The 25,231-nt window shown below is 49.2% G+C and overlaps 1 protein-coding gene across 1 annotated transcript in view; it reads left to right on the top strand.

Annotated features, from left to right (window-relative positions):
- The window catches only part of furinb (furin (paired basic amino acid cleaving enzyme) b), a 94,043-nt gene that overhangs the window by 50,768 nt on the left and 18,044 nt on the right, over nt 1-25,231 (top strand). The window contains exons 5-8 of the mRNA XM_056598770.1: nt 3,102-3,230; nt 3,623-3,699; nt 15,042-15,130; nt 20,601-20,773. Of these exons, the coding sequence (XP_056454745.1) occupies nt 3,102-3,230; nt 3,623-3,699; nt 15,042-15,130; nt 20,601-20,773 (468 nt within the window). The remainder of the gene's footprint in view (nt 1-3,101; nt 3,231-3,622; nt 3,700-15,041; nt 15,131-20,600; nt 20,774-25,231) is intronic.

The following is a 25,231-nucleotide window of genomic DNA, read 5'->3' on the forward strand; positions in this document are numbered from 1 at the left end:
CCTTTCTCTGAAACAGGTTGAAATAATATGAGTTGAACTAATAACAAAAGCGATCATGCCAGGTTGCCTTGGTACTTCCATCAGAAGTGGAAGTGCCCAGTCTGGGGTCTTTTGTAAAAGGGATTTCAGCCCACCGACACACGATGGGGAGCTGCAGCCCGCCTCACATAATCACGAGGTAAACTAGTCCATCCAAGAAAAGAGCACGTTTACCCCTTCTTTAGCCATGTCAATGAGAAATGAAGAGTGACATGCAATGATTTGGTTCCTGTGATTAGTACGGAGAAAGCGATCCACAATACTTTTTTTTTTAGCAGTAAGTAATCAACATGTGTTACTTCAACCATCGACAATCATTCCATATCCATAGGGCTAATGCATAGCACCCTGCTGAAGCTTATTATGAATCCTCTCACGACCGGCCAGATAAGCGCTCCATTGAATTACTGTCTTCAGACTCTGCCCCCAGGTCTCTGCAATACTAACAAAGTTTTGATTTACAAATTAAAAGTTGCAGGATGGGGGACTTTTTTGCAAATATAAAAAGACACATCTCGGAGTATATCGACACCTCGACTCTGCGAAGAAGCGTTGCGTGTCACAGAGGTTCTGATGTGTCAGGCAGACAAATTAAACGTCTGATGTGTCATCTCGCTGCTATTCACGGCGGTGATTGGCCTTAATCCCTGCTTTCATTTCATATTCCACTAAGCCTTTGTCTCTGCGAGTGGATTAATGGTGGGATCCACTATCCCCGGGCATAAATCACCATTTAACAGGATCGTCAAACCTCCTCTGCCGTTCAGAATTACGCCCTAATGTGTGTAATGATACCCGGTCCTTCCTCCTAAACTTCCACTCAACTGGAAGCCAGCTCGGCCGGCGCTAAGCGAACCGCACACATCACCGATGTTGGTTTGAAAGGGCAGCCAATATTGGTTCAGGAGGCAGAGTTCTGCTCTCCTTGTTACTTGTTTCGACTGGAAGAGATACTGACAATCCCGAGCTTAGCTGCGGCAGAGAAAAGGAACATTGGATTCCTATGGCTTCTCCGAACCGATTAAAGAGTGAACCGTTGGGTTTCTGATGGGCTCTGGTACTCTGAAAAAATGGACTCGTTAGGCCATTCACATATTAAAGTCTGCGTTCAACAATTAATATCAGTCCGGACTTGGGCAATCATTGATTTCCAAATACAGGCGTGGTCTTAAGTTGGTCAAAGATACATCTTCTCTTTGCTCTTTGCTGAATCCGTTTGGAGCAAAAACATATTCTCCTTTGAGAAAAGCTGATCTCCACTCATCTTTAACAACGTTATTCAGGCTATTTCAGCTAACAACAGCTTTGATCGGCCCTGTCTTGTGAACACATTTGGAGAAGGCCTTTCCAACAACGGGCTTGAGGCCTGACTGATCCACAGAGAGCAACAGAACGTTGACTCACACAGGACGTTCAAAAACACGTCTATTTCCGTATCCACATCTGAAGCAACGTCTCCTGTGTGTGGATCTATTCCAGTGAACTCCCTGGTTTGTAAGCCATCTCAGCGCGTAGTCAGAACCTCGGTAGGACCGACTGTGTGTGTGGGCTCTACCTGTGGATGACCTCCATAACGAGGTGTACTTTTTAATTCCACGGCGGCCCCCCGGACCGGAGGGTGTTTTGGCGAGGCTGGGTCACGGGCAGCAGAAGTGTGCCAGGGAAGCTTTGTTACGATAGCATGCGTAGGAACGGTGTCAGCGTTAGCCTCTAGCTAGCACATTAATCTCCTTTGTTCTTGGCACCACTCAGTACTCCACCAGCGAGCGCGGCGGCCCATGGGGGGGACGGCATTGCAGGGCTGTGGAATATAGCAGAGGGAGAGACAACTCAGCACAAAATCAATGCAGGATAACAGAAAGTTATTCTGCATTCCGGCTACGATTTTTCATCCTTCAAAAGATGTTGTTGTGTGCCTCTCCCCCATTTATTAACGAGTAGGTAAATAACCGCGGCTGACAGCCCCGGGAACAGGTTGTGTACGTGTTGTTTTCACTTGGCTCCAATTAGGGCCCCCTTGTGTCAGACGCGCTGATAATCACTACCGGGGTTTAAATCCCGCTTCAGTGGTGCGGTTTTCATCCAATCAGAATGGGGTACAACTTTTTAATCATCTCCGGTTCGCCAGAGAGGTGTGTGCTATCCTTGAGGTTTCATATCAGAAGAATAAACTGAAAAGGAGACATCAAAAAACACTTCTCACAATGGCAGCAGGACGGCCCTTGCAGACCATTAGTTGTGATTTTGTGAATCCCTGCATGAGCCGACCTAGACCTTTGATCTGTGCTCTGATGGCAGGCGACGTGGTGAGGAGAGGTGCACAGCCTGAACCATCTAATAGCACGCCTCCGGCCCCTAATGGTTCCTTTTCACCTCCCGGCAATCTTGGTTCTAAACGCTAGCTGGGTGGGGGGAACTGATTGCGATCCCCCTGCCTTACCCCCACCCAGCTGGATTTTAGAACCAAGATGCCCGCTATAGGTGAAGATTCTCATTAGGTCCCATTAGTCCCAACTACCTGATGATCATAACATGCTTGGCGGTCCTGTTACATTCATTTGAAAGGCCTGTGATTCTGTACAGTGCGAGCAACACATCTCCCCGGGGACTCTTGTGAAGTGATGCTTTTTATACGTAGCTGAGCCGCTGTTATTTATTTATTCTGTATCATTTTATTCTGTTTCTAGTTTTATTTTCCCATTTTGTGTGGCACAGAATCAGTCATCGTGTTTTAGAGCAGAATCATTTCCCTCCAGAATGCATTAAAACACAGGCTATGTTCTTCAACATACTTCCAACAGCTATTATATTTTTTGCGTTTCACTGGCTCAGCTGTTGATTTTAAGCTTATGCAAATGTCATGTCAGTTTTTTTATTTTCAAGATGAACTCACTTTATATCTATTTGTTTTCACTCTATGCCACCCGAAAAAATAATTAGTTTTTTAACAATGCCACTGCCATTCCTATAAACCTGCACCATTGGTCCAGAACCAACCGACATTATCATAACAACATATTATATTGACTTTGCTCATTTTCTGTGTGTGTTTTTGACTTCAGTCCAACCCAACTAACCAGGATCTGAACACCAAAGAGGCCTGGGCAAAGGGATTCACCGGTCGCGGTGTGGTGGTCACCATCCTGGACGACGGCATTGAGAAAGACCACCCAGACCTCCGCAGGAACTACGTAAGTCCTCGAGCCCTTGAAGGGACGGAGGTCCCTTATAGTGTGAACCGGTCCACACATGAGGAGGTCCAGCACAGCTCTGGACTCAGAGCTGGGCATCTGGAACACGGCCAGCCAACAAAATTCACTAAACTTTAAGGTTTAGCAATGCAGAAAGACTTTGGCGATTATAAATCACCGGTTTTTAGAAAGCAGTCTTCTGATTGGACGCTCTTCCACATGGAGTTCTTAAGGTCGGAGAACCCGAGTTAGACATAGACTAGCGTTAAGGTTAGCTTGTGCTAAAACATTTAGCTCTATAGGAAAACACAACTCTGACAACAACGAGACTGGAAGCTCATCACATGTGGATCGCTTCAGACTTTAATGATCGACTCTGAATCCGCCCTCAGGATCCGGAAGCCAGCTACGACGTGAACGACGGAGATGCAGACCCACAGCCCCGCTACACCCAGCGCAATGAAAACAGGTACCTCTGCCTGAGATGGGTAATGTGTTCTTATTATTATTGCGACGAAATGAACTCTGCAGCTCTTACCAGAGCTTTGACAAGCAGGTGCAAACGGATCCACGTCCTGGGACCATGCATGCGATTCATGTGCTTAGATGGTTCCGGGATCTCGTTATTCAAACTCATAAAGTGCCACGTATTCCTCTGAGGATGCCTGTCCTATCCTTGTGATATCGACCAGATTTGTGGCTCACCAGAGTGTCTTTAATAGCCTTGGAACACGAGCTGACAGTGACATAAAACTAATACGTCTAAACACAGAATCAAATAAACCTCAAAAAGAACCGCAAAATCGTTCTTCTGTACCCAGTAAAGTTGACAGGCGCATTCAGACGAATTAGAACCCAATGATACAAAACGCATCTGAAAAAATACATCTGTGCTTCAATTGTTTACCAGTGCCCCAGGATAACTCGATCCGTGGGGAGCCAGGTTTTTTTTGCTCGCAAGCTGTTTTGCTCGCTCCAGTACGTGAACTAAGCCGGCGTGGTGACTGTGTCCAGACCACAAAGCCCCGAAGCTATTCCCACACACGGCTTGTGTATCTGACTCCTATTCACCCCCTCGCCAACTCTTGCGATGAACTTACTTGTGTGTCTTTGTGCCAATGTAATGACAGAATGCTGAGATTCTTGCTGTGCCCCCGGGGTGAATCTTAAGCACTATCATTCCCTCCTCCTACGCAACCTCCACCCCAACCTCCACCCCAACCTCCGCCCCCACTTCTGGTGCTCTGTCCTCAACTACAATCCAAACGGGGAGCTCCTTCCTGCCTCTAAATCGAGGGGAGGATTCGTCTCCGACCTTTTCAAGGGGTTACTGCCACAGTCTCTTTTTTCCGTTTGGTCGATTACTAAATTCCTTTGTTCCCTCCTTTTCGTTCTTCTCGTTTGATAATCACAGTCAAAGGGAGGAGGAGATAAAGCGAGCTTAGAGTTTTCCATGAAACACTCGGAGCGTTTTGGAAGTATTCTCTGTTCTAAAGTTTCTCAGTCACCGCCCTATTACCCGGCTGCTTCTGATGTCAACAGTGCAGTAATTCCTCCTTTTGGTTTTCCCTGGAACTCCGTCTTTCTCCCCGTCTCTCCGGTGGGCCTCGCGTCTCCTCCCCAGGCCTGCAGCGTGGCCCCCTCGCTGATGCCCTTGCCCGCAGCGACAGCAGACAGCTTCATGACTGTCCCTGCTCCGCAGCACCCCAGTCAGCTCTACTGATGAGGGTGGTGCTGGAGGGGTGGTGGAGGGGTGGTGGCGCTGGAGGGTGTTCCTCGAGGATGGTGGTGGGGGTATGTTGGTGCTGGAGGCCGCGGAGAACACCAAACCTTTTTTAGAAGGCGTCTTTGCTCTCGTTGCTTAGCGCTCGGCCCAAGATGTACGTCACTTTTCCACACAAGCATCATTGATGTTCTATCGACCCTAATGCTGTGAAATCAAAATATTCACCTGTGCGCCGCAGGTTTTATGGAAACGCTGGGGTCGACAGTTCCGTCTGACAGTTTGTTCGTTGTCGGATTTGTAGCGCATTGATTGAAAACTGCTAAAACCCCCAGGTGTCCAGATATTGAAAAAATAACTTTTTGGACCAATCGGAATCAAGCATTGAACAATGGCTGCGCTGTAAGACGATAACAGGCACACGCCACTCTGGGGGTACACGGCGTTCCAGCCCATTCAGACGGAGCAGCCAGCGAACGGGATATGGAGCAGAACAGTCTTTATTCTCGTCTGAGGGACGAGCTCGCTGTCGGTAAGCAGGCACAAAGGGAGATTGAAATGAGTTTTTCAAATAAATTATAGTGTCACATAAATGCGCCGGATGTCTCGGTCCAATAGGCTTCAAGTTTTTTTTTCCCGCAATATTGGATTTCTTTGTCGCCTTCCTTCCAAGGAGGGATGAATGCGACAGGGTTTGGCATCTGGTGTTCCCCCCTATACCACCACCGATGGAAATAAGTACGGTAATACCGCTGTCAATCTCTCCCGCCAAATTAGCCAATGTCAGCCGGTTGTTGTCATGTCTAGTTGCTAAGCAACTGTCACCAGGGCCGAGCCCAGCAGACGCCAGGGTATGTAACTTGTATTAGCATAGCGCCGATGGAATGAAATACAAATTAGAATTACGTTTTGTCGACTTTTTTATTTTTTACTCGGGGAGCGGGAAATTTGAGTTATTGCAGCGTTTGCATTCCACCCGGGCAGCGCACAAACAGAAACTCATTTCGTCAGTACTGGCGACGCGACCAACCTGACAAAAAGCAATTTGAGCATGAAATGAGAATTAGCCACATTTCCCTGGTAACAACACACTGTGTGTTACGGCCGGCTTGAGCGATGTGGGAGGGGTGTTGGGGAGGGGGAGGAGGACAATAAATCTCCAAATACAACAATATGCCAGCAGTGCTCCCAGGAAACCCTGGCCACTCCAGACTTCAAAAAGCCCCAGCACAGACCATTAGATAAATGGGTTCATCAGAAAATAAGAGGCAGAGTGGGTGTGTCTCACTCCTTCTTCTGGGGAGGCTGGGTTCATCTGTAGTGGAGACACGGCGCACTGGGTTTGATTCACATCCATTAAGAGCTGTTCCTTTGTGCTCGGATCTGGCAGCGCTGCCTGGTTTTGTTGGAGGGAGGTCGAAGCTGGCTGGCACGAGGCCTCCGCCCAAGTAAATAATCACTTTGTCCTCCATCATTGTATGTTTAAATACTCAATAAAGGAGTAATCAGTGTGTGTGTGTGGCCCGATTTAAACTGGATTCTGTTTTGTAAGTGTTGCGTTTTCATGATCCGTTGACAAGGTTTGTCCGTAGAGAAGTTTTAAAAGTGATTTGATTTGTTAACTCTGCCGTGCCGTTGCTGGACAGAATATTTCAGGTGTAAATATGACCCGAGTCGTTCATCTTAATTGTGGATTATGCGCGCGGAAGCGATGAATCTTATAGGAAACCTGAGTTCAGGTTACCTCTAGGAGTGTTGCTATCTGCCGTTTGAGTGACAGAAATCCTACGGAAACATTTTCCCAAACGTGACTGAAACATAGAAGCCTCACCACTCTCCCTCCCTACATTTACGTCTCTTTAGTCTTCCCTTCCAAGACAAGCATCTGAGAGACAGCTGGAGCTAATCACTCCCATGTGTCTGGGCGAGATAAACGCAAAACGTGAACCTCCTCGCTGGGGCTGATCCTATTCCCCGGCCAGACGCCGTGAACGGAAAGCGCTAGCATTCCCGCGCGGTAACGCTAAGAGTATTCCTACAAAGCCGCCACCCTCGGTCAAACCGAGCCAGTATTGGCGCCCGCCTCTCTGCCTCATCGTCTCCCCCCCTCCGCGCTCACCCCTCGCCAGGACGAGTGTCTCAGAGATGCCGGGGAGACGGAGGCCCGCTTTAGCTCTCCGTCGAGGCATTAGTGCACTTTATATTCAGCGGGAGGGGCCACCGTGTGATGGAGAGCTTGTGTTCCCTATCTTGCTCAGTGAGGTAGTGGGGCTGGTCTGTGATTGAAGACGGTAATCTTGGAGCCAAAAATCTCAGAACCCCCCCCCCACATTACAGATCACCTGGGGTCCATCAGCGTTAGCCTAGCGTCAGCGGGCTGATGAATGGGCTCTTTAAGCGTGCGTGGCAGCGGCAGGCGGCGGAGTGTGTGAAGGCAGGCCCAGAACTAAGTTAGAGATTTAACAAATCTAATTAGGTTGGGTTGTTTTTTCATGAGGTTGCCTTGATTGTCCTTAAGACTCCGTTTCAGACGCCCCCCAAGGTTCCGGCTGTTAGTTTTTCTTCGGCACCGGCCTTGCGTTGCAATGTGTTTTCATAATCCTGAGCTTGAGTTAACGTGCGGAATGGGCTTCTTCGTCGGTGTCCTTGCGAACACCTCATCATCCGACGAAGAGAGTGCTGCAGTCAGCAGAAGCACGCAGCCCGGCTTCCCTTGTGTACGACGTCCGCACAGCTGTGGGCAGAACAAACACAGCCCCTCCCCCTGTGCCCCCCCCCCCGGCCCACGTATGATTAATACACCGATCGTCTCCGAGAGCACAAAAAGCTCAGAAAGTCTGCGTCGTCGGCCTATGAGGGGAAGGCAAGCTGCCCGCTGGCGTTCGCTGCAGACGGGACGCAGCGTTTCCACCGACGGTCCGAGTGGAGAACCATCCAATCCCAGAGTCCACACTTACTATTTGAACAGATAGGCTTAAGGGAAGGAGCTAAGCCAGGCACAAAATAACCTAATCCTTTTAGCAGCTCCCTGTATTCAGACCCATTTATTACACTACTCGGAGCAGAGCCGGGGCCCGGGGAAGGAGACGGAGCCACCAGTCACAGCTCAACATTCATCACACTTAGCGCTTTCCTTAACAAACTACCTGTGCTTTGCGAGCGCGTCTGTCGGAGAATGGATGTGCCCGTTGGTTATTGGTTTGTGTTATCAACATCAATGCTTGTGTCAGGTTCTAGCTGTTTTTGTTGATGCCATGGTCATGTTTGCCACCACGGCTAATATTTATTTATAGATATTAAAAGAGATAGAAAAAAAAAGTTAACCAATTATATTTGTTTACATTGGTGTGAGTGGAGTGCTGTAACCCTGAGATATGTGGGGAAGTCGTTGCGCTGTGGTGCGCTCTTTGAAAGCGGCTGTATGCCGAAGAGGTTTTGAAATGTTTTCCTATTTACTTAGCACGCTCCAGGAATATCCTGTTTAGAATTCGGCTAATTACGGACTTCAAAAGGAGATCCGCGCTCGCTCACAGCAGTTCCACAGGCAGCACATCCTACAGGTTAACTGCTTCCAAGCCTCTTCATTTAAAGGGCTGTAGGACCTTGACCAGAGTGTGTGTTAGCTAACAGATAACAGCATGCACTCAAGCCCCGCAGTATGCTGTGTGTGTGTGTGTGTGTGTGTGTGTGTGTGTGTGTGTGTGTGTGTGTGTGTGTGTGTGTGTGTGTGTGTGTGTGTGTGTGTGTGTGTGTGTGTGTGTGTGTGTGTGTGTGTGTACGTGTGTACGTGTGTGTGTGTGTTTGTTTCAATGTATGTGCGTGCATGTGTGTGTACATGTACAGGCGTGTGTGCATCTATGTGTGTATGAGCGTGTGTGCATATATGTGTGTGTGCGTTTATGGGTGTGTCTGTGTGTGTTTGCACGCGCGGGCGTGTGCATGGATATGTGCACGCACATGTGTATATTTGTGTATTTGCGTGTTTGTGTATGTATGTGTGGAAGTTGTGTTTGTTTTCATGTGTTTGTTTGGCCATTAGTCTGTATATGTACATATGTGTGTGTGCGTGCATGCATGCGTGCGTGTTTGCTAACTCTATAGAGACAGCTCAGCAGAAGGCTTTGTGTTTTAAGTGGTAAGGCCGTGTGCTGCTGTACGTTATAACCCCAGAGTGCTGCGGTGGCGTTCACACATTCAACTGGCCTCACAACAGGGTGCTGCACCCCAACGCGCCACATAGCACCTCGCGCCTTCCTCCGCTCACCAGCTTCATTAGCGGCCCACCTCGTTATTCTAGAGTGCTTCTTTCTCTCCCTGAATGTCATACAAACCTTTAACTTACCATCGGCCCCCAAGGCCGCTGCTATAGTCACCCTGTCTGGGTTTTCTTTAATTTGTGTATTTCTTTCAACGGGAGAAATACAAGCACAATGCCTCGGATATCTTTTTTTCCGTTTCATGGCTGCACGACGGATGATCGCTGGGGTGTTCTGCCTGCCTGGCTACTTCTGAACCGGAGCCCATCGGGGCCTGTGTGGGGATGTCTAGTGGTGGCAAGATAGGAAACCAATCTATTTCTGAATTGCACAGGAGGTTTGAGTATAGGTACAGACACACAGACAGACACACACACACACCAAATAATCAGAGGTTTGTTGGGTCTCTGTTGAGCCAACACACTCACAGATAATAATGTTCAAGAGCCTACCTGAGATAAACTCTACCTCTCTCTCTTCGTCTTTGTCCGTCTCCCTCTCTCTCTCGCTCTCTCTCTTTCTCTCTCTCTCTCTCTCTCTCTCTCTCTCTCTCTCTCTCTCTCTCTCTCTCTCATTCTCTTCCTCTCTCTCTCTCTCTCCCTCTCTGTATCAATCTCCCTCAATATCTCCCTCACTCTATCATCATCACTCCCTCCCCCAGCTCTTTCCGTCTCCCCCCAAGCCTCTCTGTCTCTGTCACTCTCTCTCTCTCTGTCTTTGTGTAATGCTAGACTATTTTCTATCGCTTGCACAAAGGCCAGCCTGAGACTCTCATGTTGAGACAACAAGCCTCCTGCTGTTCTGCCAGGAATGCAAGCACGTAGAAATGGGGACATAGAACAGATCTGAGGCTTTGGCACGGTGCGGTTGGACCCACCTCGCTTGCCAGTACATACATTAGCGATGTGGAAGTGGCACCGTTAAGGCTTGAATCGGCCAAATCTATTGTCGTGCTTCAATGCGGAAACATCCGGATTTAACGTTCGTCACCGCAGATGGGAAATGTACCTTGCTCCTGGGGGAGTTCTGGGAAAGGAATGGCTTAACCCAATTCTTTGTGCAATGCATGCAAGAGCGGTTGTCGTCCTGTTTTGGTGTTTACAGGAGGGAACATCTTCAAGAGTGTGGTAAGGACAGCTTCTCCTCCACAAACCTAGAAGCATAACGCCGGAACAGTAGCTGTCAAAACGAGCCGAGAGAGCACAACTGTCACTCTCAAACACAGAGGAACCCTATTCCGAGATGATCAGACCGCTAAATGTTATTCCTGTTGTAACTTTTTGTCCGATCATAAGTTTTATTTTTCGTTAAACTGTGACATTGCCGTCATAGTCGGATGTCATTGTTTATTGAGCCTCTCTGAGATTAAAATTCCATTAATTTAATCGCTGGATCATTATACAAAAGCAGAGGGGGAGAAAACGCCACATTTTTCAATCAGTCTCCCCACCTCCCCATCTCAGGCCCAGCTGGGCTACTTAGCCGCGGCTACGCCTGGGCGATTCATAAATAGGTGGCAGACATGATGGATTTCTTCAGAGGACAACATGGTACAAAGTAAATGGGTATAGACCGTTGGGCACACACACACATTCACACACACACACACACACACACACGCACGCGCACACACGTACACACACGCACGTGTACCAAGTAACCACACAGAACACACATGTAAACACACGATCACACGCACAAACACACACAAACACGTCTGACAAATACACACACAAACACAGACACACACACACACACACACACACACACACACCTTAAAGGACGAAAGGTCGTATGCCACAGTTCAGGCCAAAGAGTTTGGATTCGCAGGTGTTTGGAATAGCAGCCGTTTGACTCATTTGGATGCAGCCTTTCCTCCAGAGCGGCACAGAACGAGAGTGAGAATGGAACCTGAGTGCTGTGATTAGAATGTAATAGCTCCTGTGAAAAATGGCATGGCACCATATGCTGAGCCTTCCCCATGGGGTAAGGACTGGGGAATCGGAGACAAATAATAGGCAGAAACAATAAAAGGTTTCGGCTGACTTTAAATGCCCCCCAAAAAATAGAAATGCTTGTACAGCCAGGAGAAAGGTAATTAATGGTGTGACAGGACCCAATCTTTAATAGGGCTATGGTTTGTTTTGCCAGGCACAACACCATCTCTCTTTTATCGAACCCCTAAGTTTGTTTTGCTCCCTATATCTAAAAGAACAACAATATCCTGCGTCGTGGAGGGTGAAAAGAGCTACCATAAAGGTCTTTGCGGGAGTACACACGTTGGTGAAAGGATTGGGTTTTCGGCAGCGTGTTGCAGAGCAGAACGATCTCATCATCTTCTCTGCTGGAGGCGCTACGGCCGCGGGGCGACACTAAAAAGAACCGGGAGACATGCGTCTTCCACCCGGCCGGCTGAAGTGAGCGGATCAGACGGCAGCCAGCAAGGCGTGCGGGGGCGCGGCCATGGCAACGCGTCAACACGGTTCTAATTATCTCCTGATCCAATTATGTCCTCACGTCGCTTGACGATACCGAGACACAGATATGAGCGAGTCCTCGTGAGACAACGGCGGCGGTCTGGTTTTGATTAGATTGTGGCAATGTCTTTTTTTTTTTCACGCATTTGGTTAAAGATGGTTCATTAACTAACATGCTGGGGTTTATTTCCAAGCCAAATAAAGACTACAAACCCCTCCGCAAGTGGTTCTAATTGGAGGAGTCTGTTATACCGTGGGTCGTGCAACACGTTGATTGGGGAAGGTGTCGACTGCGTTGCAGGGGTTAGTGTTGAAATTGGGCCCAATCTGGCAACACTTGGTCGTCTATTTATCTCGTATTTAAAACCCGAAATGCCACATGAGTCCGAACCCCCTCTCTGCCAAACGCAACAGTGCCCTGTTATGTAGGCCTACGCAACATCTGCCCTGGACGTCTGGATAGAAAGGTCCCTGCATTAGCATGCGCTGGCACATGCACGACGATGTCATCTGAATAATTATTATCAATTTCTATCCAGAAATGTTCCAGTTTTTCCTTTTGTTGTTGTTGTAGTTCCTAGGATACCGAGAGAGAGCAAAGAATCGCATAGAGATGCTAATCAGACAAATTAAACATGGCATTACCAGCGGCTATTCTATTCCACGGGCCGGTCGCCAGCTTTTATGATAACAAGCCTCTGGATTACGAAGATGTCTGCCTAAGAGGAAAATGATCACATAATGCAACCGAACGATTTGGCTGAGGTGGTTTTATTACATGTAATTCGTTTTGGATGGAATTTATAGTTGAAACCTTGGATTCTCTTTATTTTTGAGGTTGAGGCAATGTGTGCTAGTATCTAGGATGAATAATACATTTGTGCAATAGATAGAAAATTGAAACAGGGCATCATGGCATTAACCTTGTTTTGTTGGGCAATGTTGTCTTCTTCTCTGGCTGCTCCAAGAGTCTGCCAAACATTCACCTTTTATTCATTACTTACGTTATGTGTTGCTTTGATATTGTGTCAGTGTGCAGCATCTGAGCCATGATGTATACAAAATGTATGTATACAATTACGTTTGGGATGGACGTTTCGGCGAAAGCGATGGCATACACACACTCAAAAAAAGCTTAAGTCGCAAAGAAGAAGAATAAAAATGTGCGTGGTACCTCGACAATATGCGTTTTTATTGGAAAAATGTACACATTCATTGATCAGTCACAACAAATTAAATTCATCAAATATGTGAGCTGCGTGGTTTCAGGGGTAGCAGGGTCCATACGAATCACCATGGCAACAATATAAATATCGTCGATAGTTGAAGCAACTAATAAACTATAAATCGTTAAAATTCACTGAATGTCGGTACTAATCATTCTCTTTTTATTATCTACAGTAATAATAATAAATGATGAACATTTAAATGACAAAACTATATTCATGTATTGAATTTTCCATAGAGAATAAAGCAAATGTCATCCACTTTGTTTTGGCAGACAGACACTCTACATCGATAAGGGAGCTGGGCCAGAAAACTTTGGGTCACATTGATGAACAACCTGTTCTGTCAGCTGCATTGGGGAACACGCTTTTCTGGTATTAAAGGCCACTGTGTAAGGTTGGCCTCTATATAAAGCCCATTTGAAGACAGAGTTTTACTTAAAGGTGGATCAAACGTCCTCGAAGGACACCTTGAAGGAGTTGGACGTTTGTGTGGAGAGAAAGCTGTAAAGCAGCAGGTACATCCACAACTTTTGGTCCTCAGGCTTGTCTACGTCAGCTCGCACCTAGTTCTCTTCCTGACCCATTTCAATTGAACCAAGCCGCACAATCACAGGGGACTCGAACTGAACTCATTATACCATCCCTAAGTGGAACAGTGAAAAAACACAGAGGGTTTGGTTATTCCTAAAAACATCTGAAAAAACACTGACACGGGGTATCAACCATGCAGGGTGACAGCCAGCTCGTCGGGAGCAGTCAGGATGACGCGTCTTGCTCAGGGACACCTCAACCCTCAGCTAGAAGGAACCGGGGATTGGACCAGCCACCTTCCGGTTACCAACCAACCCGCTGTACCTCCTGATCCACATTCCACTCCATGTTTAATTCTTCATGCACATCCATGATTTACCAGCAACTATTTTCTCCTTGCATATGGATCGGGGCTTTGCGTTGAAACTGACCTGAAGTCAGGACCGCCCTGAGTAGGACCACCACACGCATGTGTCGAGAAATATAAAAATGATGCAGCTCTCCTCGAGCACCGCGGTATTAAAAATAGCAACGTTGCATCGTAAAGGCCCCGCTTTTATCCAAGTGCATTATATACGGCAAACACTAAACATTGATATGAATTTGAAATGAGATCAAGGGCATCTTCCCCTACGGCCCCTGGCGGCTGCATTAGCATACTACGAAATTCACCGCGGCCAATAAAAATATGTCTCATTTAAGTAAGCAACCATAAACCAAAGTGAGCTAGATGGCTTTGCCGTAAAATATTCGGTACTTAACTTATGCCGGCCCGACTGTGAATTGTTGCTTCGAAAGCTTGAATAGATTGGCGCTGTCACACTGAGCGCCACTCATAAATCCACATGATGTACGGCCGCCTCCTACAAAACCACCAGCAACAAGCGGAGGGAGGCCGTAACGTAAAGAAGAACAGCGTTCAGGCCTCTCCTCATCCCCCAGTGAGCTCCACCGAGGCTGGGGACGAACAGATTGGCTCCGGCCGTGCTGCGACGTGCCGTGGAGAGATTTGGAGTGGAGGGATGATGTATTTATGGAGACGGAGAGGGTAAAAATGGGATTGGATTAGACTTTATTGAAATTTTCGTTTCGATTGAATGATGGTGTTGTTTTATTTGTCTTTTTGACATGATAAGCCAATGAAAACAATATATATTTTTCGGAACAAAACTGTTTTTGTTAACAAGCACTCTCTTCCCTCGTCCTCTGTCCCCTCTTTCTCTCTCTCTCTCTCTCTCTCTCTCTCTCTCTCTCTCTCTCTCTCTCTCTCTCTCTCTCTCTCTCCCCTCTCTTTGTCCCTCCCTCCCCTGTCTTTGTCCCTCCCTCCCCTCTCTCCCCCCTCTCTCTTTCTCCCCCTCTCTCTCCCTCCCTCCCATCTCTCTCCCCTCTCTCTCTCCCTTTCTCTCAACCATCTCTCTCCCCTCACTCTCTCTCTCTCCCTCTCTCTTCCTCTCTCCCCTCTCTCTCCACACTCTACCCCTCCCTCTCTCCCATCTCTCTTTTTTCTCTCTCCCTCCCATCTCTCTACCCCTCTCTCTACTTGCTCTTCCCTTCTCTCTCCCCACCTCTCCCCCTCTCCCTCTCTCCCTCCCCAGGCATGGAACCCGGTGTGCTGGGGAAGTGGCCGCTGCTGCCAACAACGGCGTGTGCGGTGTGGGGGTGGCCTACAACTCTAAGATCGGAGGTGGGTGCCCCCCCCCCCTCTGAGCACAGTGCAGTGTGGTGATGATGGCGTTCATTGTTTCCGTCTCTGCACCTCCACTGTGGCCCACCGCCACCTCGCTCAGCTTGTCAGCCATGTGACAGAGCAGGAGAATGGGGACATGGAGACACATTGACACAGTGGTAGAATGTTGTTGACGCATCATCATTATACAAATTTCTTTAGGGACACAGAGAGGCAGATAGAGAGAGAGTCAGAGAGAGAGTCAGAGAGAGAAAGAGGGATAGAAAGAAAGAGAGGGCTAGAGAGAAAGGGAGAGAGAGAGAGAGAGAGAGAGGGGGGGGGGGGGACAGAGACTCGGTTTGTAGTCTGTTGTTTGTTTTGTTTTTAATTCATACTATATTGTATCTTTCCAGGCTTGCACTAATTCATTATCACTTATATTACGATACATGGTTAATCATTGATATATTTTGGAGTCATTAATAATAATAATGTACATTATTACCATTATTATACTGTCGCCTATGTTACTTGGCTTAAAGTGCTTTGGCAATATAAATGTAAACGTATGTTATCCATACCAATGAAGCCGTGAAGAGTGTTGTATCTGGAGACCAGAGAGCGAGAGAGAAACACAGAGACCCAGCGAGGAAGATGAGGACGCTGGTGAAACATCGGACAGATCAGTGTTTATTGTGGTTAGAAGAGTTAGCTCATGTTTGATGTTTAATCGTCCGGAATATTGTTGTTTATGGCATTTGGTCGAGTGAGTGAGTTTGATGTTAAGTCATCCAGATTATTGTGGGTGTAGTTGGCAGTTGGCTTGTTTTGTGGCAGTATCGTCATGACGATTGTCGGTGCAGAGCCTAATATCCATCGCCGCCCCGGACGCCCCTGCGTTTCTGTCTGGGGTCCCCCCTGCGTTCTGTCAGGGGTCCCTGTGGTGAGTGGTGGATGAGTCTCAAAGTACAGCCTCCGTTGGGGGCCGTCAGCAGGCTGTCAGGCCCACGGCGGTGGGCCCACCGTGCCCCGCTGAGGCCGTCACCGTCCATCCACTGATGTTAACCCTAGCTGTCTCTGTCTCTCTGTCTCTGTCTCTGTCTCTGTCTCTGTCTCTGTCTCTGTCTCTGTCTCTCTCTCACTCTCTCTCTCTCTCTCTCTCTCTCTCTCTCTCTCTCTCTCTCTCTCTCTCTCTCTCTCTCTCTCTCTCTCTCTCTCTCTCTCTCTCTCTCTCACTCACTCAAAAGAAAGCATCCTAAAATGCAACACAAAACCTATTTAAAGTGTATATTAAGTAAAAAGTAAGATCATGGCATCAGATAACGAGGTAATGTCCGGGATGGGGTTGAGCTAATCTAATACCCCGTAGCTCGGCCATAGAATGACTTGTTTACATAGTCTCTCTCCCGCTCTCATGCCTCTCTCTCCCCTCATTAGCATTCCTCTCCCGCTCCGCACGTCTCTTTAATAACGCCTCCCGGAACACGCTTTCCAGGGGTCACCTGACTGTAAACACCGGTGCCTCGGATGCGGCCCCCCCGTGATTACTGTGTACCGGGGTCATAGGGGGCACACACTTACACACACACACACATACACACACACGCACGAATGCACGCACGCACGCATGCCCGTTCGATGCACGCGTGCACGCACACAAAAAACACAGGAACACACACACACAGACAGACACACACACACACACACACACACACACACACACACACACACACACACAAACACATATACACACACACAGGCACACAGACACCACACACACACACACACACACACACACACACACACACACACACACACACACACACACACACACACACACACACACACACACACAGGCAGGAGCCGCTCCCTTCTAGGTGGAGGGAGTCATGTGCGCTCCCCGCTGGGCGGAGAGAGTCACGTGCGCTTCAGTTTGGGTGCAGGGAGTAACGTGCTCTCTCGTCTGTGTGGAGGGAGTCACCTGCACTCTCGTTTGGGTAGAGGGAGTCACGTGCACACAGCTGGGTGGAGAGAGTCACGTGCGCTCTCGTTTGGGTGGAGGAAGACACGTGCGCTGCCGTTTGGGTGGAGGGAGTCACGTGCACTCTCGTTTTTGGGTGAAGGGAGTTACATCAGACGTGGCTCAAGCGGCTGGGTGGTGGGAGTCACGTGCACTCTCGTTGGGGTGAAGGGAGTCACGTGCGCTCTTGTTTGGACGGAGAGAGTTACGTGCGCTCCTCGCTGGGTTGAGGGGTGTGTGTGGGAGTGAGGGTGCAGACGAGTGATGATCATAATAACAGTGGTATTAATAATATCCGTGCAGAACATGCAATGGAGTTGATGAACGACTTTAGTTATTTTATTTTATCCGTCAAAGACAAATGTGAGGCAGCGAGTATAAGATGGCAAACAAGTTGGATACACACCTGGGGCTTAGGGGCTTAGACTGGCTGAGGAGTGTATGACAGACTACTGAGACTAGTGTCACTAGTGGTTTGGAGGACTTCACTATCGGACTTCTTCTGCTCTCTCTGTCTCTGTCTCTGTCTGTCTCTGGCTCTGGCCCACCCTCTGTATTTTTGTCTGTCTGTCTTTGTCTCTCTCTGTCCGTCTGTCTCTCTGTCTCTCTCTCTGCCTGTCTCTGTTTCTGTTTCTCTCTCTCTCTCTCTCTCTCTCTCTCTCTCTCTCTCTCTCTCTCTCTCTCTCTCTCTCTCTCTCTCTCTCTCTCTCTCTCTCTCTCTCTCTCTCTCTCTCTCTCTCTCTTTATGTACCCCTCTCTCATGATGCATGCAAAAGTTTAATCCAATGTTAAAGGAGCCTAGCAAAGAAAAAGAACAACGAAACGGTTGTGAAGTGGTTTTGCCTTGTGCGTCTCATGTTATCTCTCTGGCTGGGTGATAAATCAGAGTGACTGGGCGGAGGGAAGCCTGGCCAGCCTGATGGAACAAATGGAATCACATGGATGTTTGGTCTACGGAGGGAAACCGCACGCAATGGGAGTCCTTGTCACGACTTTTGTTTGTGAAGAGTCAGGTCTTTTTTCACGAGGCCCTTCCTATTGGTGTAGGCAGTCGGGAAGAGCCGAGCCAGTGGAGCGCTCAAAGCATGCGAATCAATACCAAGATTTGCACGGCCCAGATACCAGGAAACAGTTGGTGAGCAAGGCAGCCGGGGTGGAGCGACCACTGTTGAAAGCTGAGCGGTCGCGCGGTCAAGCAGGGGGAAGAGGGAGAAGATGGGATGGAGACGGTGGAGGAGGAGGGAGGAGGAGGGGGGGAGGGAGGAGGGAAGGATGAGGAGGGGAGGGAGGAGGTGGTGGAGGAGGATAAGTGGAGGAGGAGGGAGGTGGAGGAGGAGGAGGAGGAAGATGAGGAGGGGAGAGAGGAGATCAAGGGGGTTCTGGGACATTTTGCCGAAGTCAAATCTCACCTCGACCCTAAATGAACATCATATTGCAATGTCGTGCCTGGGCTGGCAGATAAGAGAGGAACGTTCTCTGGGTGTGAATGTGGGAGCGGAGGGGTGGAGGCGGGCGGCAGGAAGATGATGATAATCGCTACAACAAGTGATGGCGGAGTGCGCGGTGGGCGTACCCCGTTGCGTATTCATGGGTTCTCACATCCCTCGCTCTCCCTCGTTTCGCAAAACACCTCTTTGCCATCGTTTGCTCTGTGTATCATAAAACAAAATGGATTTGGAATAAATGATTAACCGTGGATCGACGCAATATTTTGAAAGCTTTGGAGGAGTGAGAGGAGGGGGAGGGTCTTTAAAGTCGAGGGCCCCCAGTCGGCGGTCTGGAGGAGCTGGTGGTGTGTGTGTGTGGGGGGGGGGGGGGCGGGTTAGCTGTAATGTAGGCTGTTTGAAGCGGGTTTACTTCACGCCTCTCCTCCATGCTTAGCGTTGGTTGTGCTGATCTGAGGGTGAGCTCTTCAAAGGCTAAAGGGGTCCACTGATCGAGTGTGATGGAGACTGACTCCTGCTCACTCCTCTCTGCTGGAGGCCCTGCTGGACTCCAGGCAGAGAGGAGCAGGACCACAGCAGGCGGACTACAGCTGGTCTGCAGCAGGTGGACGACAGGTCTGTAGCAGGACTATACAGGGTGGACTACAGCTGGTCTGTAGAAGGACTACAGCAGGACTACCGCAGGTCTATAGCTGGTGGACAGGGGGACTCGTGTTACACATGGTTTTGTCAGAGTTCCTTGGCAGGTTTTTCAGGGTTTGTCCTGCTGCTCTTTTATCATCCCTTCTGTCTCTTTCCCCCCTTTTTCTCTCTCGATCTCTCCTGCTCAATCTATCTCCCCCTCCCTTTCTCTCTCTCGCTCTCGATCTCTCTCTCTCTTTCTCTTTCACCCACTCGTTTTCATTTGGTCTCTGCATCTCCTCGTCCCTATTCATCTCTTGTGGGAACTTCTCTCCATCTCTGAGCTGTTTCCCTCTCAGCTGTTTCCATCTCTGACGGCTCTCTTTGGCTCTCACGCTCCTCGTCGCTCCCTCTCTCCCCTTTTCTCCTCGGCATTCATCTCCCCCTCACTTGTCCTCTCTATGCATATGTCCTACTCGCCCCCTTGTATCCCCCTCCCGTCTTTCTCTATCAACTCCCCTCCCTCCACTCCACCTCTCCTCGCCGTCTTGTTCCCATGTCTGGTCAGCTGTAGCCCTGTTCTGGTCCGTGTCCCACTTCATGTCCTGGTCTATGTCCCCCCCGGTCCCCGTGCGTTAGATCGGGGCCGGCCGATGGCCCTGTGCGGTTTAATGACCCAGCTGTGTTTTTAATACTTGCGAACATAAACGCGGGGGGGGTGTTTTCTGCCGGCGTTGCGTCGTTGCTGTTAACAGCTTTCCATTAAGACCTGGAACACTAGGTCTGAGTGTTTCTGCTACTGGGTTTATGATGGCTGCAGAAGGACAGGCCTGCCTCGGGTGGGTTGTTCCTCTCGCCCGGGCGTTCTGTCCTGAGACGCTCCACACTGTACTTTAGTAGATCTTCTTCACGTAGACGTCCCCTGCATTCCCCATCCATCGCCATGTGTCTCTTTTACTTGTCGTGCTGTCACTCAACAGAGCCCTGACACCTCTTTGTGTGTGGTTTGCTCTGTCTGCTTGTGTGTCTCCCTCTGCCTCTCATGGCTAGGCCTCTCATGTTTGTGTGTGTGCGTGTGTGTATGGTGTGTATGGGAATTTGTGCTCGTGTGCATGGATGTGTGTGTGACTGTGTGTGTGTGTGTGTCCGTGTGCCTGTGTCTCTGCCTGTGTGTCTGCGTGTCCGTGTCTCTGCCTGTGTGAGTGTTTGTGTGTGTGCGTGCGTGTGTGTGTGTGTATGTGTGTGTGCATGTCTCTGCCTGTGTGTATGTCTGTGTATTCGAGTAACATTGCCTTTTTGTCTCTGTGTGTGTGTGTGTGTGTGTGTGTGTGTGTGTGTGTGTGTGTGTGTGTGTGTGTGTGTGTGTGTGTGTGTGTGTGTGTGTGTGTGCGTCCACCACCAGGCGTGCGCATGCTGGACGGGGAGGTGACGGACGTGGTGGAGGCCCACTCCCTCAGCCTGAACCCCCAGCACATCCACGTGTACAGCGCCTCCTGGGGGCCCGACGACGACGGCAAGTCGGTGGACGGCCCCGCCAAGCTGGCCAAGGAGGCCTTCCTGCTGGGCATCACCAAGGTGGGTCTGGGGGACCCACTGGTGGACCGGTAGACCACTGACTATTGAGACCATTGACTGGTATACTGACAGGTACACTGACTGGTACACTTACTGGTAGACTGAGTTCTAGACTGACCGGTACACTGACTGGTAGACTGAGTGCTAGACTGACTGGTAGACTGACTGGTACACTGACCGGTACACTGACTGGTAGACTGACTGGTAGACTGACTGGTACACTGACTGGTACACTGACTGGTAGACTGAGTGCTAGACTGACCGGTACACTGACTGGTAGACTGAGTGCTAGACTGACTGGTAGACTGACCGGTAGACTGGTAGACTGACTGTTAAACTGGCTGGTAGATTGTTAGAATGACTGGTAGAGTAGTAAAATGACTGGTAGACTGAATAGTAGAGTGACTGGTAGACTGGTAGACTGACTGGTAGGCTGACTGCTGGACCGACTGGTAGACTGGTTGGTAGGCTGACTGGTAGACTGACTTGTAGACTGAATGGAAGGCTGACTTTGCAGATTGTAGAATAGCCATGGTACAAGCACATCTGCTCATCTGTGTCTGAAGCATAGACTGTAAAATATTATTTTGTAGCTACTGTGTGGAAAATTCTTTGGCTCATGAACAAATAATCCTTAATCACTTTTCAATTAAACTAACTCAATCAGAGCCCCGCAAAATACATGATATGAAGATGAATCAACCGCTGAGATCCTATCTTATCCTATCTGTCTTTGTGTTACGAGATTATGCTGACTCCTGTGACCTAAAAATGGAGGCAGACCATCCTGCCACTGCCTCCTGCTAACCCCCCCCCTACAGGCCGTCAGAGGAACTGCAGGCTGGCTGCCGTCTCCACTGAAGCAGCAGCTGTTGATTCAAAGCCGCTCTTTATAGATTCATCTTCAGAGTCCTTTGTTGATCCTGGGGGAAACTGTTACAGTTCTAGATGCGGCGTCTGCTCAGAGACGCACAAAAATGGTAGAGAAAGTAGAGAATATAAATAAAAATGAGAAACATAACATATAAAATATATATATATATATATATCTGAAACTGTAAAAGTGGCTCCAAAGCTGGGATGAACTAGGCCAGAGGAGTGAAGCGGCCAAGATCATCGTCTCACGTCCACGTTCTTCCCATTCGGGGAGCGGGGGGGAAGGAGAAACAGTTGAACCACCAGATTCTGCACAATGATTCAGCACGTCTCTCGTTAGCGAGGACGTTGGGTCCCTTCATGGGAAATCATTCCCCCTCTATCTCTCTCCGCCGTCTCACTCACTGCTATTAATGAAAGAACGTGATTAATCGTTGAAATTTAATGTCACCATTCCTCATGTGCCGACGTGGCACATTAACACTCCAACATTAGCCGACAAAACGTTCACACGCTGGATGTGAAATGGCAGCGAAACAGGAAGAGGGGAGGAAATTGCTGATGCGGAGCGAAGACGCACAGAGGAACAGGGGGGAGACGGTAATTAGGGTCGGGTGCGTGGAACGGCAGGTTTTTAATAGACAAGATTGATCTGCACGCCTCGTCGCTCGCCGGCGCCGCGGCCTCGTCTTCGGCGAGCTGGCGGCGAGGGAGGACAAGATGTCCGCCCTATCTGCAGAGCGTGGCGTTCCATCAGACGCACCCACGACTGTGATGTTTTATGAACCGCGGATCTGTCGCCGCCTCACTGGAAAACCAGGAAATGAACTGCATTTATATAGCACTTTTCTAACTACTGGCCACTCATTGCACTTTTATGGTCTGACATTCACCCATTCATCCACCCAATCACACACACCGACGGCTGTGTCAGCCATGCAAGGCGACAGCCAACTCGTCAGGAGCAGTTAGGGGTTAGGCGTCTTGCTCAGGGACACCTCGATACTTGGGCTATGAGGGAGCCGGGGATCTAACTAGCAACCTTCCGGTTACCAGCCAACCCGCTCTACCTCCTGAGCCACATGCCGCCCTGTCCGGAGGAGTCTGGTTCAACTGGTGCACCCTGGTACGCCCAAGTACCAGGGTGGTACAGAAAGGATGTTCATAGAACCAAGTGACAAGCGCTAACAATCGCTAGGTTAATTCATTCCCCGTATACAACAAAGATAGGTAGGATAAGACACTACACAATGCTAAGTACTATTTCTAAGTGCCAGGACGTACAACATACAGATCAAACACAGAACAGACCTAAGACCCCACCATTGACCAGACCATAAACCCTGACCATAGACCAGACCATAGACCAGACCATAGCCCAGATGATAGTCCAGACAATAGACCAAACCATAGACCATACCATAGACCCAGCGAGGACCCTTCCCATGCCTGGCACTTAAAACAAGCCATGAAGAACCGTAATAAAGTTCAGATCGATCGTGCAAAGGAAGAGCCAAGGCCCAGAGAGGCGCGTTCGCGTGGCGGCGTGTTCTCGAAGGCAGCAGCCCAGAGGCAGGCTCCTCAGCCGTCTATAGGAGGCCTATTGATTAGTGTCTGAGGCCGGTATATACAGTAGGGCTTCAAGAGGCCGGCCCGGCACAGATAAAGCTACCCGCTGTGCCGCTCCCTTCCCCGATGATATTGCCTTGACGGAATTTTTCAGATAACAAATCTAAAGCTAACAGTGTGTACTTGGAGAGCGGGATGAAACGTCGTCCCTCAAAGAGGTTCATATATTATTTTAGTTTTCACCAGAGGGAATTTTGGAGCGGTTGGGCTAGGATGAGCACAAACACTGAGCCTTTTTACATTTTGGTTCCGTTTCTGGTCCGTCTGAAATCTGTCGCTGCTCCGTATTGTTTAGTGAAGGCCTGATGGCATTTCATTGCCTCTCAAAAGTGTGTGTGTGTGTGTTTGTGTGTGTGTTCGCAAGGGTGTGTGTGTTTATTTTTGGGTATGTTTGTGGGTGTCTGTCTGTGTGTGTGTGTGCGTGCGCGAGTGTGTAAGCAAAAGAGACAGAGAAAGAGATAGTGTTTTATACATTGTGTGTGTGTATGTGTGTGTGTGTGTGTGTGTGTGTGTGTGTGTGTGTGTGTGTGTGTGTGTGTGTGTGTGTGTGTGTGTGTGTGTGTGTGTGTGTGTGTGAGTGTGTGTGTGTGTGTGTGTGTGTGTGTGTGTGTGTGTGTGTGTGTGTGTGTGTGTGTGTGTGTGTGTGTGTGTGTGTGTGTGTGTGTGTGTGCGTGTGTGTGTGTTGAGGAGTGCACCAGGAAGTGGTGTGTTTTTGTGTGATGGTTGCCCTTGGTGATGTAACCTCCACAATTACCAGCCACTCACCGCCCGCAGGGCAGCAAGGCTTATGGCTAACACGGTGTGAAGTGCTGTGTAGGCCGCTGTCTCTCTCTCTCTCTCTCTCTCTCTCTCTCTCTCGATATCTCTCTATCTCTCTCTCTCTCTCTCTCATCCTCTGTCTTATCAATCCTTTGTTTTTCATAGCGTTGCCCTCTGTAAAGGGAATGTGTGTGTATGTGTTGTGTGTGTGTGTGTGTGTGTGTGTGTGTGTGTGTGTGTGTGTGTGTGTGTGTGTGTGTGTGTGTGTGTGTGTGTGTGTGTGTGTGTGTGTGTGTGTGTGTGCCTGTGTGTGTGTGTGTGTGTTTGTGTGTGCCAGAGCCTCTCGTCGCCCCCGTCTCTTTTATTCTGTGAAGTATGCCATCCCACCCTCTGGTGCCGTGGCGACCAAGCAGAGAACACGTAGCAGTTTAGTATCAGGGCATCGCAAGTGGGACCGGTCCCCACCGCCTCCCCCCTACCCATCCCCTGGCCCCTACCAACTCCCCCCGCCCCCAACCTCCTAACGGAGTACTCCTCTTTGATCCCCGTCGACGCCCAGCCATCGGTCGTCGTGGCGACCGAACACGGGGCCGCTAGAAAGAGGAGGAGGATACTTGCGCTTCGGACTTTGAAGTGTCAGCCCCGCATCCCGAATTCCTAATTTCGTCATTCCTCATTTTCGGCGGGTCTTAAGTACATTCTGTAATTGCGTTCCTTTGAATTGTTATCCGTCTTGAAGGCGGCGCTAATTTGCGAGCGTTCGGAAATACATTGACGGTAATACAGTGATAATTGACCGGTTAGGAATTTCATGAATACCGGCATCACTCATCCCCTGTTGCTGCGGATCCGCTCCCCCTCTTCCTCAGTGATTGCACTTTAACAATAGACCCATGACAGAGTGCCGCTACCGTTTTCAACCTTGTTTAAACTTTACGGCGGCTCCGTTAAGTGCACCCGTCGTGGTCTGTCACCACGACGACTGCTCAGTCGTCCTGCTTTGAAAACACTGCAGAGCTCCCTAACACAAAAAGGGACAAAGAGGTGAGTAAGTAAAGTCGGAAGATCTGCCATGAAGCAAGTAAAAGTGTTCGGCGGCGTGTTTGCCAATTACACTGCTGCTGGCACGGTGGCCCGCGGTTGGCCGGGATCGACTGTCCTCTGAACCCAGGGCTCAGAGCCACCGGCCCCCGG

Source organism: Gadus chalcogrammus, chromosome 9 (assembly GCF_026213295.1).
Source record: "Gadus chalcogrammus isolate NIFS_2021 chromosome 9, NIFS_Gcha_1.0, whole genome shotgun sequence".
Classification (NCBI taxonomy): Eukaryota; Metazoa; Chordata; class Actinopteri; order Gadiformes; family Gadidae; genus Gadus; species Gadus chalcogrammus.